Raw genomic sequence first — 21,432 nt, 5'->3', positions numbered from 1 at the left:
AGTGATTCAGAGATACCAGATGAGGAGGAGGAGAGGAGGAGGAGAGGAGAGGTATAGTGATTCAGAGATACCAGATGAGGAGGAGGAGAGGAGGAGGAGAGGAGAGTGGAGAGGAGAGGAGAGAGATGAGTATAGTGATTCAGAGATACCAGATGTTGAGAGGAGAGGAGAGGAGAGGTATAGTGATTCAGAGATACCAGATGAGGAGGAGGAGAGGAGAGGAGAGGAGAGGTATAGTTATTCAGAGATACCAGATGAGGAGGAGGAGAGGATATGAGAGGAGAGGTATAGTGATTCAGAGATACCAGATGAGGAGGAGAGGAGGAGGAGGAGGAGGAGAGGAGAGGTATAGTGATTCAGAGATACCAGATGAGGAGGAGGAGAGGAGGAGGAGATGAGAGGTATAGTGATTCAGAGATACCAGATGAGGAGGAGAGGAGGAGGAGAGGAGAGGAGAGGTATAGTGATTCAGAGATACCAGATGAGGAGGATGAGAGGAGAGGAGAGGTATAGTGATTCAGAGATACCAGATGAGGAGGAGGAGAGGAGGAGGAGAGGAGAGGTATAGTGATTCAGAGATACCAGATGAGGAGGAGGAGAGGAGGAGGAGAGGAGAGGTATAGTGATTCAGAGATACCAGATGAGGAGGAGGAGAGGAGGAGGAGAGGAGAGGAGAGGAGAGGAGAGGTATAGTGATTCAGAGATACCAGATGTTGAGAGGAGAGGAGAGGAGAGGTATAGTGATTCAGAGATACCAGATGTTGAGAGGAGAGGAGAGGAGAGGAGAGGTATAGTGATTCAGAGATACTAGAGGAGGAGAGGAGAGGTATAGTGAGGAGGAGGAGAGGAGAGAAGAGAGACTGGAAATGAGGGGAAATGAAGGAATGGAGATGAGAAAAGAGGAGCGGAGAGCAGTGGAGGAGGAGAAATTAAGAAAGAGGAGAGAACTAGAGAAAACAGGGAAGAAGTCAGGAGTACTGGAAAGATGGGAGGAGGAGAGGACAGGACATCAGTCTATACTTACTGGTCGCGTAATAACATATTAAAGATAACACATCGAAAGAATATAATGATGAGACAGACAAGTAAAACATAATAGAGAGAGAGAGAGAGAGAGAGAGAGAGAGAGAGAGAGAGAGAGAGAGAGAGAGAGAGAGAGAGAGAGAGAGAGAGAGAGAGAGAGAGAGAGAGAGAGAGAGAGAGAGAGAGAGGAGAGTTTGTGTGTGTGTGAGTGAGAGTAGTTTGTGTGTGTGTGTGTGAGTGAGAGTATAGTTTGTGTGTGTGTTTGGGCCCAAAATAAGTTCGGACCTAACCGGTGGTTAGCTGACCTGATTAGCGGTCCAGTCATGTGGTCGATGCCCTGATGACAGAGGCAGGCAGACAGAAATAACAGCTGCTTTATACGGGACAGCTAATTGGACTCTCTCTCTACGGATGAGAGACTGTGATGATGGTACCTCAAAAGAAGCACTCTGACATCACAGAGGGGGGCGGGGCCGGGCAAGGTGAACAACTTCAACCAATAGGGCAAAATGACCACGCGTTTAGCAGTGGTGGAAAGTAACTACGTATTACTCAAGTACTGTACTTAGGTACAATTCCGAGCTACTTGGTGTGTGAATGTGTGAGTGAATGGGTAAAGTGTGAGGAACAAATTGTAAAGCTTGAACGGCCATTCATTCATTCATTCATTAATTCAGGCCCTTCTAAGGTTTCTCTCCTCCACATTGCCTGTGGTGCTTTTTTCCAATTTTCTAGTTTTTCCTTACCTTCGCTGGGGGTATGTCTGGGAGGCGTTTTCCTTAATGCCAAGCAAGCAGTGCAAAAATGCTTCCGCATTCGTCACCGCACGCCAGTGCGGTAAAGCGCCCTTCTTTTCAGACAAATGCTACCGTGCGTGCACCGGCGGCGGCGTGCTCGCTCAGGTGCGTGCGTGCGCCGGCGTGCTCGCGCGAGGTGCCCGCGCATGCGCATGAGATCCCGCCTTGGTTCGACACGAGCGGAGCTCAATATATATAAGTCACCGCCCCTTATTCAGTATCTAGCAATAGCTCAATTGGCAAGGCCACATGGCTGTGGATCCTATGGCTTGTTTGCTGGCGAGTTCGAATCCCATCGAAAATATTTTTTAACGTGATTTTTTTTAACGTGTATTCTTTCGCCGGTTAAGGTTAGGCATGGTTAAGGTTAAGGTTAGGCATTGTTTCGGAGTTGGTTAAGGTTAGAACGGTTAAGTTTAGGCGCTGTTAAGGAGCTGGTTAAGGTTAGAGTTTGTCAAAGAGAATGGCAATATAATTTCTATGGTTAAGGTTAGGCATGGTTAAGGTTAAGGTTAAGGTTAGGCATTGTTTCGGAGTTGGTTAAGGTTAGAACGGTTAAGTTTAGGCGTTGTTAAGGAGCTGGTTAAGGTTAGAGTTTGTCAAAGAGAATGGCAATAGACAGCCTATTTCCGCGCGACCTGGGCGCTGGGCGGCGGAAAATGAAAGGCGCATTACTGCACGCCACTACGGTAAATTTTTGCACTGCTTGCTTGGCATAAAGCTACACGCGTCTGGGAGCGTTGTTTTGGATTTCATGATGGGTTTTTTGTTCTTGATTTATTGTGTGATGTTTCTTCTTGCCCATGGGGACATTAACCCTTTCACTGCCGCACTACCAAACGGTTAACCCTTTCACCGCGACAATACACAGAAGGTTAACCCTTTCACTGCCACGCGACAGCAGGTTAACCCTTTCACTGCCACACTACAGAAGGTTAACCCTTTTACTGTGATAGTAAAGGGTTAACCTTCTGTAGTGTGTCAGTGAAAGGGTTAACGTGTGATTGCGGGGCTTTACAAATACATTCGATTTCATTTGATTTAAAGCGCTTTTGGATAAAAGGCGCTATATATATATCAACGCACCGTTTCCGTTTCCCTTCCCTTCCCCCTGCAGCTGGGCAACAGGACAGTGGGGTCAGTGCAGTCAGTCCTGTGGAGGTGGCCAGCAGAAGAGGACCCTGCGCTGCCTGAGGAAGGTGACCTACCAGCGGGAGGAGACCGTGGCCCTCTCCCTCTGTCCCGCCGCCTCCCCTCCAGCCCAGATCCAGCCCTGCCTCACCCAGGCCTGCCCGCCCGAGTGGAGCACGGGCTCCTGGTCACAGGTGGGTCCCAGTCCACTTCGGTTCTGGTTGTGTGACTTTGCTGCAGTTTGAAGCACCATAGGGAGGTGTAGCGTTTACGTCATTGCCGTTTTTCCGTGTTCCACCCTCTGTCCAACGCAATGCATTTCCCCATTGCCCATTTCTAAATCGTCTCGTTTAAAACAAATAAAGCATGAACATTTGCACGGTGTACCTTTCTGTGCTTATTCATCCACAATCTATAGCTCAACATGAAAATATTCACAATTAATCATCATAATAAAAAAAAATGCCAAATTTTATTTCAACCAAAAATGCTTAAACAATAACATTAGTGATAGAAGGGAACTCATTTTGTGCAAAATGGAAAGCTTTTCAATTTCCATGCGGCAGGATTGTTACAATAGCCGATAATCCATTTTCCCCAATGATAAATCCCTATACGGGTGGAACAACCAGTGACGTCAGACTACACCTCCCTATACCGGTGATGAACTTGCTTTAAGGCACACGCCAACATTTTGGGGAAACTAGCTTACCGTCTTCTCCAGAGAGAGAGACAAGAAGATAGATACCAGTTTCCTCTCTGTGTGCGTTCAGTAGAAAGCTATCTGGCTGCACGTTAGCCTAGCTTAGCACAATGAATGGAAGCGGACATAGTTAACCTAGGCATTGTCCAACTAACACCTCTCCCGAAAGATAACCGGTCATGTCCACTTCCATTCATTGTGCTAAGCTAGGCTAACGTGCAGCCAGATAGCTTTCTACTGAAGGCACAGAGAGGAAACTGGTATCTATCTCCTTGTCTCTCTCTGGAGAAGACGGTAAGCTAATTTCCCAAAATATTGGTGTGTTCCTTTAATAGAATAGAATAGAATAGAATAGAATAGAATAGAATAGAATAGAATAGAATAGAAATACTTTACTCCTTTAGAGGGAAATTTGGCACTACAAATCGAAAGAGAGAGAGAGAGAGAGAGAGAGACAGAGAGAGAGACAGAGAGAGAGACAGAGAGAGAGACAGGAGCCACCAATCTGTTCGCCCCGACCAGGAGATAATGTGTTCACCATAATGTTTGCATTTTTTTTTTTTTTTTTTTTTTTTAAAGGTAGACCAACAAAGCAAAACATTTTAAACAGTAAGCTTTGCTCAGGATGTCAGATGTCAAATATGTGCTGGTTAGTAAACAGACTAAAACTCATATTTAGACTAGTGTGGTTCTTTGTCATGTTAAACACAGACATTCAAAGGCCTCTCCGTTGTGGTTTCTTTTGGGTTAGAGGCAGACTGGACACATTCTGTTTGCATCTGTGCGTAGGCAGATAACACACACAAACACACACACACACACACACACACACACACACACACACACACACACACACACACACACACACACACACACACACACACACACACACACACACACACACACACACACACACACACACACACACACACACACACACACACACACACACACACACACACACACACACACACACACACACACACACACACACACACACACCACTACTACCACCAGCACCACCACCAACAGCATGTTTGAATAATTCATATACATAATCATGTTCAGTTGCTTGATTCAACTCCCGTGCAAGCAGTCAGAGGTTCACCTCAAGCAAAAGCAAATGATTTGCTGCCCTCTGTTGGACATTAGGAGAACATCATCCTAAATACAGTGACGACGAGACTAATCCCACGTTCACACAGTTCCAGACTAGTACTGATGAATGAACTCATTTACACTAGTGTGGCTACACAAATCTGCAGGCCACCGTGATGGCAGGCTGAGCCTTGGGTTCCCAGTCGATTTATTTTTGGAACATATAAGCGTGTTTATTTTTTGGCATCACAAAACGATTCAGAAATACTGTATGTAGGCTATATTGGTCTGTGGAAAGTACTGAAATTGGATTTTTACTATTCGATCAAGTGCTATGCGACGACTAGTAAACTGGTAATTCAATTCAATCCAGTTTTGTTGTCATTGTATAATGAGCGAGGCAAACAACAAAATTGCCTGTGTCAGAGACAGTAGGAGGGCAATGAATAAAAAAAACTATTTAAATCATCATCACCACAGTCATCATCATAAGACACTTAAAAATACCAATATAAAAATATTATCTTAGGTTAGGTTTACTTTATTTGGACAGCGTACACTAAAACATTTTACATGTAAATGCACCCAATTTTTGCCAAAAGGCTAATTTCCATTTGGCAGTCCCCCTGCCAGAAGGTACAGGCTAAAATACTGTGTGAAAAAGGGTTAGCAATAAAAACAGAATGAAATCAAGATAAATAACATTAGAATAAAAACACAACAAAAGCACATAGAACATATAAGAAACATATAGTAGACAGTAGACAGTAAAGTGCATAATAGTGCATCATGTGTTGGGTAAAGTGGTTAGAGTTCATCAGAGGTACAGTCCTGGGGAAAAAGCAGTGTTTGAATCTCGCGGTGTGCGAACCCAGAGACACCTGTTTCTGTGAAGATTAGTTCAATGTTAGTTTACAGGAAGAAATAGAGATGTGTCTTTTAGCAGATCCCTCCTAGTCACACGTACACACAGCCACATGACTGCTGGGTCCCCTGCGAGAGGTTTGGGGGGTTCCGTGCCTTGCTCACGGGCACTTGGCGGCCACCACAGAGCCATTGAACCGGCGATCTTTGGGTTACTGGTCGGCATCTTCACCTCTAGGGGGCGTGCGGTCGCTGTCGTCGTGGCCAGTCGCCCCTTTGTCCAACAACACAGGAAGACGAGACGTTTGTCTTTGTTCTTGTCTTCTGACACTGGCTGACAGTCTGACAGTGTGTTTAAGGCACAATACACAATATTATTCGTCCATGTTTTTGGAATATGTACATAGCTCTGTCAAAGTATCAGAGCGAACTGGCTGCCTCAAAGACAGCCGGTCCTCAGCCGGTCAGGATGATGGACAGTCACAATGTGAACTTCCATCAAGTGTGCAGACGCACACACACACACACACACACACACACACACACACACACACACACACACACACACACGCACGCACACACACACACACACACACACACACACACACACACACACACACACACACACACACACACACACACACACACACACACACACACACACACACACACACACACACACACACACACACACATCGTGCGGTTGTTTTGTTTTCTTGTACGTCCTGTGATGTCTGTTTTACAAGACTGAAAGAGCCAGCGCTTGAATACATTGTATTTTCTTAGTGCATATGACTCAATTATTCTTGATGAGTTTCACTTGTAGATGGAACATTTCTTTTTTTTACCCATCACAAGTTAAAATACAGGTCTGTTTCACTGCAACGTTGACAACTTTAAACTTGTAAACAACTATAAACAACCATATGTTTTACTGGCATTACGCTTGTCAGTTTCTTCAAGAAGTCAGGCAATCGATCTTTGAATAAAAAAAAAAAAAACACACATCTTCAATACCCTATTTTAGTGTTCAGTGGCTTACCCTTTAACATGCTCTAATCATTAGCATGCGTGAGTGTACAGTAGCTGGCTAACACAGAGCCCGACCCTGACATATAACATCAGTCTTAAGCACAGTGCTTAGACCACAAGGGTTCAGTTAGCGGCCAGGCAACGATCAATTGACCTATCTCAAACCCTGTCCTCTGTAACGATCAATTGACCTATCTCAAACCCTGCCCTCTGTAATGATCAATTGACCTATCTCAAACCCTGCCCTCTGTAATGATCAATTGACCTATCTCAAACCCTGCCCTCTTTTCACAACTGTTGCTTCCCTCCGACAAACACTGTTTGTTAAATAGAGCTGATAAGTCCGGGGAAAACCCAGGGCTTAGTCTATTTTATTTGATTCTAAATTTAAGTAATCCAGAGCTAATTCGACATTGACATCCTTTGTTTGAGAGTGAACTCGGAACGTTTGCAAGCCCAGCCGTAAAGACAGGACCGCGTGTCATACCTCTGGGTTAGATACATGGTAAATGGCTGCATTTAATATAGCAGCTTTTATCCAAAGCGCTTTACAATTTGTTCCTCGCATTTTACTCACTCATTCACTCACACGTTCACACACCGACGGCGGAGGCGACCATGCAAGGTGCCAACCTGCTCATCGGGAGTAATTAGGGGGTTACGTGTCTTGCTCAAGGACACTTCGACACGCTGCCCGGGAGGAGGAGCGGGAATCGAACCGGGAACCTCCGGATTATTTAGATGTTGTTTCAGTGCCGATGCGCCTTCCTCTCGCTCCAGCGTCATCGCTGCCGTGGCAAAGCGATAACATTACATTAATTACAACATCTGGGCACTTTGGATTTAAGCCAAATTAATATGTAAGGGATAATGTATAGCTACGAGGTCATTGTCGCAAAATTATTGACCGAATACCGAGGTGCCTCGCCGAGGTGTTTTAAACATAGTGAAGGTAAATTATTTTGCGACAATAACAGAGTATAGGCTATACATTATCCCGCTTATTACATGGCTAACTTACTAACAATATACCTAATTCATTTTACACCATCGACAAGACGAGATCAAATGCCGACACAGTTGTTCTGTGGCTCTGTCAGCCCAAATAAAGTGATTATTATTATCGCCGTCAGCCGGCAGGTGTGTCTGATTGCACTGATGCAGTGTGTGTCAGTGGGCTTGATTGCTTCAGCTGCGAAAAGCAATAATCACCGGTGATTATTGCGCGTTGCCCATGGCAGCGGTCAGTTATCGAAAAATAATTCACCGCTGTCAGGGGCTATTGACCAATCACAATCAAGCATTTCGGCGAATGTGAAAACGCCATGTAATAAATATATATAATATTGATAACAGAGAATAACAGCCAAACAAATATTCCCAATCGCAGCAGATCTTAATCATTGGCCACTTTCCTACCAGCCACTTTACTAATTGTCTTAATACCAGCTAAACAATTATCACCTGCTGATGTTACAGGAGAGTAAACAAACCCATTATTACCATTCACACCAAAAACCTCCACCTGGCTGGTTGCTGATGTTAAATCACCATCCTGCACCTGTCTGGTGTTAAATCACCATCCTGCACCTGTCTTGCAGTGCTCCAAGTCCTGTGGCCGTGGGGTAAAGAAGAGGACCGTGTTCTGCCGCAGTACGGACCCTGGAGCCAGAGCGGTGGTGGTGCCAGACAGCATGTGCAGACAGAACCACAGGCCCAAGGCCCAGGAGGCCTGCGTGCTGCGTCGCTGTCCCAGGAATGAAAGGCTGCAGTGGGTCACCACCCCCTGGGGAGAGGTAAGATACTATAGACTCCCTGGGGAGAAGATACTATATACCCCCTGTGGAGAAGATACTATAGACTCCCTGGGGAGAAGATACTATATACTCCCTGTGGAGAAGATACTATATACTCCCTGTGGAGAAGATACTATAGACTCCCTGGAGAGAAGATACTATATACCCCCTGTGGAGAAGATACTATAGACTCCCTGGGGAGAAGATACTATATACCCCCTGTGGAGAAGATACTATATACTCCCTGGGGAGAAGATACTATATACCCCCTGTGGAGAAGATACTATATACTCCCTGTGGAGAAGATACTATATACTCCCTGTGGAGAGGTAAGATACTATATACTCCCTGTGGAGAAGATACTATATACTCCCTGTGGAGAAGATACTATATACTCCCTGTGGAGAAGATACTATATACCCCCTGTGGAGAAGATACTATATACTCCCTGGGGAGAAGATACTATATACTCCCTGTGGAGAAGATACTATATACTCCCTGTGGAGAAGATACTATATACTCCCTGGGGAGAGGTAAGATACTATATACTCCCTGTGGAGAGGTAAGATACTATATACTCCCTGTGGAGAATATACTATATACTCCCTGTGGAGAAGATACTATATACACCCTGGGGAGAGGTAAGATACTATATACCCCCTGGAGAGAAGATACTATATACACCCTGGGGAGAGGTAAGATACTATATACCCCATGTGGAGAGGTAAGATACTATATACCCCCTGTGGAGAGGTAAGATACTATATACTCCCTGTGGAGAAGATACTATATACTCCCTGTGGAGAAGATACTATATACACCCTGGGGAGAGGTAAGATACTATATACCCCCTGTGGAGAGGTAAGATACTATATACTCCCTGTGGAGAAGATACTATATACTCCCTGTGGAGAAGATACTATATACACCCTGGGGAGAGGTAAGATACTATATACCCCCTGTGGAGAGGTAAGATACTATATACTCCCTGTGGAGAAGATACTATATACTCCCTGGGGAGAGGTGTCCTTGTACTTGAGTAAAAATACTTAGTTACTTTCCACCACTGTTTCTATCAATAATTAGTACAAAGAAATAAACAAGTAAATAAAAATAAACGTTCAATATACCACGGTTAGTTCAGACGTCACATTGATTGTTATCGGCTGAGCAACGTTTCCGATGAGGAACGCTATACCGTCTCCGGTACCTCGCCCTCGTAATCTTTTGTTTAAGGTTGTGAAATTGTTGATAAAACTGTGGTATGAAATAATAAAGAACACACCGACGGTCGTGCCACGCGGTGACGTCGGTCCTGCTGTGGATGTGGTGGAGACCGAATCGCTGCAGATCTCACCGTGTCATTGCTTACACTTATTATTCTAATCTGAAAACACGGCCGACGTTATGGTCTGTAGACCGTCACCAGATCTGACAAAGGGAAGCTATTATTTTGACTTACTGACTGTAATAGTTCCGTGTGTTATTGTTCAGAAACACTAGGTCCTGGTGGCCGCAGGGCTCGACAGAGTGAGCAGCTTTTCAGAAGGATAAACTCTACACAGCTCTGCACACACACACACACGCACACGCACTATGACAAACACATGGTATTGTGCTGCCTGTGGCTGTGACCTTCCCTACACACACACACACACACACACACACACACACAGACACACACACACACACACACACACACACACACACACACACACACACACACACACACACACACACACACACACACACACACACACACACACACACACACACACACACACACACACACATAGACACACACACACTTTGACACGTTGTCTAATCTCTCTTTTCTCTCTGTCCTCCCCTCCACTTCCAGTGCTCCAGGACCTGTGGGCCAGGTGCCCAGAAAAGAGAGCTCCGCTGTGGGGAGAGAAACTCACAGGGAGGGTAGGTACCCTGATGCTCTTGTCTGGAGGTCATGCTTCAGTAAATACTTGGGAATACGAAAAGGGTTTGGAGACGGTAGAACATGAACATCCACTCTGGTGATCAGGCGCAGGACAAACAACAGATCAGTGTCAGAACTGACAATATGCATACTTTTTTTTTTTTTTTTTTAGATATTTCTTTTTAGCGTTTATCGCTTTTTTTTCTTCTTTTTCTACTGGGCAGTCCAGTAGAGAGAGAGATAGAGGAGGAACGGGAGACAGAGTGGGGGGAAGACATTCGGCAAATAACGACGGGTCCGGGAATCGAACCCGGGTCGGCCGTGCCGCGACTCAGCGCGTTATGTGGTTCGCCACTGGGGCGCCCCAATCTGCATACTGTTAAACATACCGTTAAACATACTGTTAAACATACCGTTAAACCGTTAAACATACTGTTAAACATACCGTTAAACCGTTAAACATACTGTTAAACATACCGTTAAACCGTTAAACATACCGTTAAACATTAGGGGTGGGGGGAAAAATCGATACGTAGTAGTATCGCGATACTTTGCATGGCGATACTGTATTGATACAGGGACGCCAAGTATCGATATTTAATTTTGTATAAGGAAGTTGCATTGTTCATTTCAATACCTGTGATAGTACAGTAGTCCACACACACACACACATGTGCATTCAGTTAAGTTGGAATATGACTGTAATACAAACAGTTCAGTTTGTCAGGTACATGCAACACAGATTACAGTGTTGACATCTGTCTGCTTGAGAAAATACCATGTTCTGCAATAAAAATGATGAAGTGAGATGAACAGACTGAACTGTATTTGATTAGATAAAACATGTTGACAAAGTTTTACTTTGCAGTTGAAAAAAGGTAATAAATCGCAATATATCGCTACTGTATATTAATATCGCAATACTCAGCATATCACAATATATTTAGTATCGCAATACTATCGTATCGTCACTCAAGTATTGTGATAATATCGTATATAGCGATAGCAACTGAACATTTTGAAAGATTGAAGATAGAGCTGATAGCGAATCTATTTGAGGCATTAAACATACCGTTAAACATACCATTAAACCGTTAAACATACTGTTAAACTGCTCCCACTGTATTTATTGCGATCAACGTTTTGCTTCATCAAGATCCTTTGATTGAAACGTTGATTGCAATAAATACAATGGGAGCAAGTTTAAGAGTATGCAGATTATATTATTTTTAATACTAAAAGGGATACCTATGGTCTTTTATTTTTAAGCTTCTATATTGGCACTCATTAGTTTATGGAAGAATGGCTTGTTTGCATTTTTGAGCAATCATAATTGAAAACAAACACACACACTCTCTCTCACACACATCTGAATGTGCACACACACACACACACACACACACACACACACACACACACACACACACACACACACACACACACACACACACACACACACACACACACACACACACACACACACACACACACACACACACACACACACACACACACATATCTGCTGAATGTGCACACACACACACACACACACACACACACACACACACACACTTTATTACAAGGGGGTATTGTCGTCACTTGTTCAATTTGGCTCCAACTTGATGGACAGGTTGACAGTCACCCAAGGACCTGCACTGTTGAATTTCTTTCAAATCGGTCAGAGATCGACAGAGCCGAGTTATAATGAGTCTTCTCAGTCTAATTGGTATTCCCCTAAATCTTCCCGACAGCAGGGCGGGTTCAAAGGTCACTGTTTTCCGTAGCTCAGGTATTGCATCGGCCATTGAGTGCCATTGTACAGTACTTGAAACCATTGTCCCATCCACACGCCTTCCCAGCTGTCTTTGCACTGATTTCAAACGGTATCTGAGGGCATACTAGTGTCACACAGCCACACAGGACAAGGCACGGAATAGCAAGATGTAAACACACTCTGCCCTGCTCCACCCCATTCACCCCTTTCCCGATCCACTTAGCCATCCGGCCCGGCCCCCCACCCACCACCCCAGGAAGGACAGGCAGGAATACATTCATGAGCTATACGGAGAGTGAAACAAATGATGAAGAAAATAAATGCATCGCCAAGGGTAAACAAGAGGGGGAAAAAAACATATTTGTTGTCACATTATTAATGCATTCCACTCACTAGTGTCTGGTGGAACAACAACCAACTAAAATTGAATATGTCAAAAGTATTTCTTTAAGGATGTACCTAGCCTTCAATCAATCAATCAATCAAATGTATTTGTATAGCACGTTTAAACATGACGCTTGTCAACCAAAGTGCTTCACATGGCTAAGCTAAGTACAAAGAAAAGTATAAAATAAACAGAGAAATAAAATAAAATCAACGGATAGACAAAGGAAAAACAGAACAACACGTCAACAAGTACGGCAAGAGTCAAAGTGAGTCAGGGAAGGCCAGGCGATATATGTGGGTTTTGAGTTTTGATTTAAAAGACTCAATGGAGGGGGCAGATTTGATGGACATGGGGATGCTGTTCCAGAGGCCTTGGTTTAAAGCGGTTTTATAATGCAGTTAGCTCCAAGCTACGTGGTTTTAGAATGCAGTTAGCTCTAAGCTAAGTCGTTGTAGAATGCAGTTAGCTCTAAGCTAAGTAGTTTTAGAATGCAGTTAACTCTAAGCTAAGTCGTTATAGAATGCAGTTAGCTCTAAGCTAAGTCGTTGTAGAATGCAGTTAGCTCCAAGCTACGTGGTTTTAGAATGCAGTTAGCTCTAAGCTAAGTCGTTTTAGAATGCAGTTAGCTCTAAGCTAAGTAGTTTTAGAATGCAGTTAACTCTAAGCTAAGTCGTTTTAGAATGCAGTTAGCTCTAAGCTAAGTCGTTGTAGAATGCAGTTAACTCTAAGCTAAGTAGTTTTAGAATGCAGTTAGCTCTAAGCTAAGTCGTTTTAGAATGCAGTTAGCTCTAAGCTAAGTCATTGTAGAATGCAGTTAGCTCTAAGCTAAGTCGTTGTAGAATGCAGTTAGCTCTAACAGATGCTTTCCTCCGTCACATATAGGAGACAGCCAGCAACCTCTTTTCACCTGCCAGCATGGACTCTCATTGGTGAAGTGTAACGCGTGGGAGGTCACACTACCTTCATCATATCCCTTCTTTGCTGTGCAGGCGCCCTGACCGACCTGTAGGAGTCGCTGTTTACAACATCCAGATTACTACCTACCGGCTTCCCTCCCACTGACTCTGCCAATTGAGCCAGTATGACGGCCGGCCAAGCCGGAGGCAACGCTGACAGCCGGATTCGATACCGGTGTCTCTTGCGTTGGTGACGAGCGCTTAGACCGCTGCGCCACCCAGCCGCCTGGACAGTGGTTAACTTGACTCTATTTCTACATTCCAAGTAGCTGTTATAGGGGAATGTCTCACTTTAGGAGAGAGGTGTGCCTGTTCACAAATTCGGACTCACCGTTCCTGGGGCAAAGGAAGAACACAATGTGAAAGTTTCTGGTCATGTGACATGTGCGCCAATCGTGTGACGCCTGTTTCTATCACCAGTTAAGCTTAGGCACTCTTTCGAAGTTGGTTAAGGTTAGAGTTTGTCTTAGAGCAGGGCGATAGAACACCAGCCCTGATTCCAAACTCTAACCTTAACCAACTTCGAAAGAGTCGCCTAAGCTTAACCAGTGATAAACTAGGCGTTTGCAGGCTGTTCAAGGCGGAAATAGGCGCAGAAACAGGCGTCACACAATTGGCGCACATGTCACATGACCAGAAACGTCAGTGGCCAATCAGATCGCGCAAACCGAACGCGGAAGTGCAACTCCATTAGGGAAAATATTCACGCAGCTGGGTAGCGCAGTGGACTAAGCCCTCGCCTACCACCGCAGAGACTCTGGGATCGAATCCAGCTGTCAGCGGTACCTCCGGTTTGGTCAGTCGTCCCTACTAACACAATTGGCAGTGTTAGCAGGTGGGAAGCCGGCGGGGTATGTGTCCTGGTTGTTGTAAACAGCGACTCCTACTGGTCGGTCGGGGCGCCTGTTCAGCAGGGAGGGGATCGGGGGGAAATAGCGTGAACCTCGGCACGCGTTACGTTCCCCCAGTGAGAGTCCTCGCTGTCGGGTGAAAAGAAGCGGCTGGCGACTCCACATGTATCGGATGAGGCAGTTCTACACCCTCCCCAGGCTGACAGTGGGGTAATGCGCGCAACAACCAGGAAGGGAATTGGCATAACGACTAAATCAGGATGGGTGAAAAATACATGTAATGGTGATATTTCCCTTTTAAAAGGGCTACTATTTATTTCTTTATTTCGCACCATTTCAGCAAAACAGTAAAAACATTGACCATGACAGAAAGTGTATAAAGGTGCTGAGTAGAGGCAAGAGACCCAGATGGGCCTATACAGGGCCTCAACTCATTAAATCATTGGATTAAAAAAAATAAACACAAAAACAAAAGTAAAGTGAAATAAGTTCATAATTTTTTTTCATAATAAGATAATAATAATGATAACAATAATAATCAAAGTAATATAATAATAACAAAAACAACAACATTAATAATTAGTCTAAACAAATTAACATGAAACTGTAAAACAAAGAGACATTAATGGTTTTATGAGATTGAAACTATTCATTTAATAATGTATATTTGAGCTTGGATTTGAGTGATGAAATAGATGAGCACATTTTTATTATGGAGGGGTTTACTAACAGCCAGATCTCCCCCCACCCCCCAGGTATGTGGAGTTCCCCATGCGGAGGTGCAGGAGCCTGGCCAAGCCCTCTGCAGAGCTCCAGCAGCCCTGCAGCCGGGGTGCCTGTCCCGCAGCCAGGCCCCCCCTCAGCGCCGTGGTGCTGGGCTGGTACTCATCTCCCTGGCAACAGGTATGAAGGAATGAGTGAATGAGTGAATGAGTGAATGAGTGAATGAGTGAATGAGTGAATGCATGAATGAATGAAAAATGAATGCAAAATGAATGATATTAATGAAAAATGAATGATGAATGAAACATGAATGAATGAATGAAAAATGAATGAATTAAACATAAATGAATGAATGAATGAAAATGAATGAAGAATGAATGAATGAATGAATGAATGAAGACATGAATGAATGATGAATGAATGAATGAATGAATGAATGAATGAATGAATGAATGAATGAATGAATGAATGAAAAATGAATGAATGAATGAAAACGTTTATTTTTGAACATGTATTCTCCACATTCCTCCAAACAAATCACAATATCAAGCTCCGTCAAACAGAACAATCATAATGAAAAAAAGAATTATAAACAAAAAGTCAAGAGCGATGTAGTTAGTTAGTTAGTCATGTTCAAAAAAGGAGCTAAGCTTATTGATCCCTACCCCCTTACATTTAAATGTTTTCTTCCATTAATTTGACTAGATATAACATAAATGAGTATAATACATTATATATATACTTTTACTTATAGTACAAAAAGAAAAAACTTGAGTCGCTTGACAGCAGTAAATACAAAACACTACATAACACAATATAACATAACTTTGTTTATCCGCATTACTCATTTCTAATGTCTCTAATGTGTATTTTTTAAGCTGCTTTTTAAATTGTGCAACATGTTTGCTCATTTTGATGTATTCAGGTAAGTTATGCCACAACTTCACTACACAAACGGATATGCACATGCTTTTCAGCGTAGTGTGTATCATGGTTGTAACATTCCCTCTCCCTCTTATTAAGTTATATTCTCCTTCCCTGTCTCTGAACCATCTTTGAATGTTGCCTGGGATGAATACCTGGCAACAGGTATATTCTAGTTCACTTTGGTCTCCATACTATCATTCTATGGCAAAATAAAAAATAAAAACATGCCTGTTACTAGTCTCCAAGGGGGGGCTGCTACAAGGAGCAGGACAATCCACATTGATAGTTTCCTGAAAAGAAAAAGGTTGGAAAAGAACCTCTGCAACCAGCTGTTCACATGCCGTGTGCATCATGCAGTTTTGGGCTTTATTCTTAGCCCGTACCCTGACGGCCCCAGTGGGTCGTCTGGTGGGGAGCGGCCTCAGAAGCTGTCCAGCTCCAGCTAGTCTCTCTCTCTCTCTCTCTCTCTCTCTCTCTCTCTCTCTCTCTCTCGGTTGTCCAACCTATACAGAGAGCAGGGAGCCGCATTTTCCACATCATCTCTATTCCATCTATTATGTACGAGGCCCGTAATGGGAAAAGCATGACTCCCCTTGATCTGCGGGCCGTGACCTCAGTGTTTACTCCAGAGGACCGCTCTCCGGTCAGCGCTGGAGGGCGAGGAGACGGCGGGCGGGGAGTTTGTTTTCTCCGCGTACTCTCTTTGTTTATGGCCATTCTTCTTCTGTGACTGTTCCCGTTCCTCTCATTCTTCCCCCGTTTGATCTCTCTCTCTCTCTGTCTCTTTCTCTCTCTCCCTCTCTCTCTCTGTCTCTCTCGCTCTCTCTCTCTCTCTCTCTCTCTCTCTCTCTCCCTCTCTGTTTCATTCTCTGTCTCCCTCTCTGTTTTGTTCTCTCTCTCATTTCTCTCTGTCTCTCTGTCTCTCTCTCTCTCTCTCTCTCCTCTCTCTCTCTCTCCTCTCTCTCTCTCTCTCTCTCTCTCTCTCTCTCTCTCTCTCTCTCTCCTCTCTCTCTCTCTCTCTCTCTCTCTCTCTCTCTCTCTCTCTCTTTCTATGTCTGTCTATCCCTCTCTCTCCTCTCTCTCTCTCTATCTCTCTCTCTCTCTCTCTATCTCTCTCTCTCCCCCCCTTCCCCCTGGTCCTGTCCTCTCAGTGCTCGGTGTCTTGCGGCGGAGGGGTCCAGACCAGGTCCATCCAGTGTCTGCGCCAGGGGCGCCCAGCGGCGGGGCTGCCTGCCCCACCAGAGGCCCCTCACCTCCAGGGCCTGTAACACCCACTTCTGCCCTGCCCGCGGCCAACCTCCAGCCCCCTTCCCGGCCCAAGGACCAGCGTCCCGCCTGGGCCAACTTCCAGGCCAGTTCCCCGGTGGTGCTGGCACAACACTCAGGGGTAAACTAAAGTCCATCTATCAAATACACTAGAAGGAATAATAACACACGGAAAAAAGACCCACTCCTATCCGAGCTCCGGGAAGGTCATCAAAGACAAGCCGGCTATTTTCTCGGTCCTCGCTCCACAATGGTGGAACTAACCTTCGTACGGTCTTCTGCTAGCATGCACTCTATCCACTAAACATTCATCCTTGCCTATATATTACTACCTACTCTGCTAATAATATGTCTCGACTACTATGCACTCAACACTGCAGCGCCCACTTTGAGGAACATTGTTACTCAGCTGAAAGAGTTGTACCCTTCCCGCTGACTTGTCGTCCAGATCCCGTAAGTGGATAAAAACGTTCAGCTAAATGACTAAAATGTAAAAACCTCACAACACAGTCTCTCTCTCTTCTATATCTCCTCAGCTGAACAGTCTCTCTCTCTTCTATATCTCCTCAGCTGAACAGTCTATCTCTCTTCTATATCTCCTCAGCTGAACAGTCTCTCTCTCTTCTATATCTCCTCAGCTGAACAGTCTCTCTCTCTTCTATATCTCCTCAGCTGAACAGTCTCTCTCTCTTCTATATCTCCTCAGCTGAACAGTCTCTCTCTCTTCTATATCTCCTCAGCTGAACAGTCTCTCTCTCTTCTATATCTCCTCAGCTGAACAGTCTCTCTCTCTTCTATATCTCCTCAGCTGAACAGTCTATCTCTCTTCTATATCTCCTCAGCTGAACAGTCTCTCTCTCTTCTATATCTCCTCAGCTGAACAGTGTCTCTCTCTCTTCTATATCTCCTCAGCTGAACAGTCTCTCTCTCTTCTATATCTCCTCAGCTGAACAGTGCGTCTCTCTCTCTCTTCTATATCTCCTCAGCTGAACAGTCTCTCTCTCTTCTATATCTCCTCAGCTGAACAGTCTCTCTCTCTTCTATATCTCCTCAGCTGAACAGTCTCTCTCTCTTCTATATCTCCTCAGCTGAACAGTGTCTCTCTCTCTTCTATATCTCCTCAGCTGAACAGTCTCTCTCTCTTCTATATCTCCTCAGCTGAACAGTGCGTCTCTCTCTCTCTTCTATATCTCCTCAGCTGACCAATGCGTGGACCACTTCACCTGGTGCCACCTGGTCCCGCAACACGGCGTCTGCAACCACAGGTTCTACGGTCAGCAGTGCTGCAAGTCCTGTTCCGCCAAGAGGCCCTAAAGAACTGCCCCCTGTTCTCCCCTCAAGCCTCTGGCTGGCTGCAGGCTCTCCGGGGGGAACCCATGACTTCACCAGTACCACCTCCAAGAAGGAGGCCAGCTCTTGTTGTGCCCCCCCCCCCCCCCCCGAAGCCACGAAAATAACTGTGTTTTTGTCGTCGACGGTCTTTTCGGGTTTAAATTGTTTTTTGCCTGAAGTACTTGACAAATGTTTTATTTTATTCTTTAAAACGGAAGAGAGAGAATGGACTCCGTCGCCGGGTTGTTGTTTCTGCTGAAGAAGGCAACACGGCTCCTCTCTCCGCGATCCTCCTCTGCCGACGGCAGCGCACGCGACGACGCGGGGGAAAGGCGAGCGCAAGCAGAGCGTCGCTTACAGACACTCGGTGTAAATATCCAACTGTCGTTTTTTTCGTCGAGTGTTTTAATTTGACAAACTCTCCGACGACTACAAGCCATCGAGAGAACGTTAACAGACAATTGCTTTTTTTATTTTTTTTTATATATTTGTTCAAGCTCACTTTACATGTTGTATATTTAAAGGCCCCCTGGTTTTAAATGGCATTTCTTCTTTTTTTTTTTTAAGTTATTATGGTTCGTAATGATATATGATTTTGCATTTTTGTCAAGTGTACAGTGGATCTGTGGCATATGATTTTCGTGTTTGGATATCTGCGCAGGATCCCGCGGGGGACTCCCTTGGATCCGACTTGTTGATATGACGTTGTCAAACACATTTGAGGTCAATGGTTCTCTGCCACTGACCTCAAGGGCACTTTACCTTTCCCCCCTCTGCTTCATGTCACTGGTGCTGTGTCTGTGTGGCACAAGGTCAAAGTACTGCTCTGCATTCCATACATGTCAACATTGTGAAAACATGCCTGTGTACGTAAAACATTTCATTTACCCATGTTGTAAGTCGTTCTTTCTTTCTTTCTTTCTTTCTTTCTTTCTTTCTTTCTTTCTTTCTTTTTCTTCTTTCTTTCTTTCTTTCTTTCTTTCTTCTTTCTTTCTTCTTTCTTTCTTTCTTTCTTTCTTTCTTTCTTTCTTTCTTTCTTTCTTTCTTTCTTTCTTTCTCTAGAGTTTAAGTTTAAGTTTACGTTTATTTGGATCCCAATTAGCCACAATAGTGCTGTGGCTATTCTTCCCGGGGTCCATAACACGTAAAATACAGTTACAGTCTTTATACACTCACAACATTCACATGGCATACAGACAATTAAAACAACAATAAATACTCCTTATCAAGTTCATAATACAATACAACAATACATACTCCCAATCAATTCATAATACAATACAACAATACCTACTCATAATTAATTCATAATACAATACAGCACAATATACTATTTAGCTTTACACACATTATCTATGTTCATATCAACCGATTATACAATCTTCTAATATATATCCATGTCAGACACATACCTTTTCATCTACGTATATCCCTATATCCCTATTATTTAGAGTGCAGACCTCTGCCCAAGTTTAACAATCTCTTTGCCATTACTATCACACTCAACATGTTACCGGGTAGAATAAACATTGGATCTAGGGGTCATGTGGCATGGCTAATCAAAACAACACCTAATTGACACCATCCATTGGATTGCACAGACAGTGAGAACAGCGCCATCATGAGGCCGCCTGATGCAAGGCTTCACAGGGCTCCTCGCTAGAGCAGGTCGAACATATTTCTCAAGATTGGTGCAAAGCAGACAAAGGAGTAAGGAAAAAAGGGATTTGCAAATAAATCTAAATGGAAAATCCAATATGACTTCATAGGTCCTATTATATCCAGTGACAGTGGCTCGGGAGGTAGAGCAGTCGCCTGGTAATCCAGAGGTTCCCTGTTCCATTCCCGCTCCTCCCGGGCAGCGTGTCGAAGTTGAGGACACTTAACTCCTAATTGTTGGCACCCGTCGGTGTGTGAGTGACTGGGTGAAATGAGAGGAACAAATTGTAAAGCGCTTTACCATTGATATATAAATGCAACCATTTACCATTATATGTGGAATGGATTGTATGGCAATCCGGTCATAACTTCAGTTTGGCCTGAAGGTCGCGCTAGAGCTGGGCCCTATTCCCCGTACCTGGTTCAACTAAGTCGATCAAGAGTCCCATTATCCAGATTCAATTAACCCGATGTTTGAAGCCGGGATTTTCCTGTTCCTCGAAGGTGGATTCAGTCTCGTTAACTCGAACCAGACTTGAGACCCAGGATAAGTGCGCGCGGCCGCTTCAGTTGAAAAGCCAGCACGTATCGATAGCAGAAATCCTGATTTTCTAACGGCATTGATTGATTAATTGATTTAAAACTTTATTAACAGATTGCAGTACGGCTCAATAGCCTCGCCGACAAGTTAAATGCATAATCTATAGACTCATTTTAAGTCCCTCATTACCCCAATCAATCAGATTATATTTCTTTAAACTTGCCTGCTGGCAGTAGGTTTATGGATTGAATAATCAAATGAGATCTTGCTATCGAAAATAATTAGTTCAACTGTTATACAGAATAAGGATACGGCTCTCTTACCCATTGATTGATGTATGGTGGATGTTTTACTTATCTGCACTGTGGTGTGACGCTTTGTGGTTTTGACTTTCACGCAGACGGCCCGGGTTCGAATCCCACTTCTCCTAGTCTTTTTCTTCTTTTTGCAATGTAGGAATAATTCAATTTGGTGCACGTTGAGAGCTATATAAAGAATGACATCCTCAATGCATGTAGATTTATAATATTTTAACTTAAAACTAGGCTACTTTTGCGTATAATCATTAATATTATATTCCAAAAAAATCATATTGGAAACACAGGGTCTCAAACCCGGGTCGCCGGCTTGCCAGGAGT

The 21,432-nt window shown here is 44.1% G+C and overlaps 1 protein-coding gene across 1 annotated transcript in view; it reads left to right on the top strand.

Annotated features, from left to right (window-relative positions):
• The window catches only part of adamts18 (ADAM metallopeptidase with thrombospondin type 1 motif, 18), a gene marked incomplete at its 5' end in the record, with an annotated part of 37,962 nt that extends 18,582 nt beyond the window's left edge, over positions 1 to 19,380 (top strand). Inside the window, 7 exon segments of the mRNA XM_084308207.1 lie at positions 2,938 to 3,145; positions 8,250 to 8,444; positions 10,306 to 10,376; positions 15,102 to 15,249; positions 17,148 to 17,219; positions 17,221 to 17,383; positions 18,461 to 19,380. Coding sequence (XP_084164333.1) covers positions 2,938 to 3,145; positions 8,250 to 8,444; positions 10,306 to 10,376; positions 15,102 to 15,249; positions 17,148 to 17,219; positions 17,221 to 17,383; positions 18,461 to 18,576 — 973 coding nt within the window. The 3' untranslated portion in view covers positions 18,577 to 19,380.
• Positions 19,381 to 21,432: the final 2,052 nt, after the last annotated feature.

Source organism: Notolepis coatsorum (assembly GCF_963971535.1).
Source record: "Notolepis coatsorum genome assembly, chromosome: 2".
Taxonomy (NCBI): Eukaryota; Metazoa; Chordata; class Actinopteri; order Aulopiformes; family Paralepididae; genus Notolepis; species Notolepis coatsorum.
This window is presented reverse-complemented; position numbering and strand designations above follow the sequence as displayed.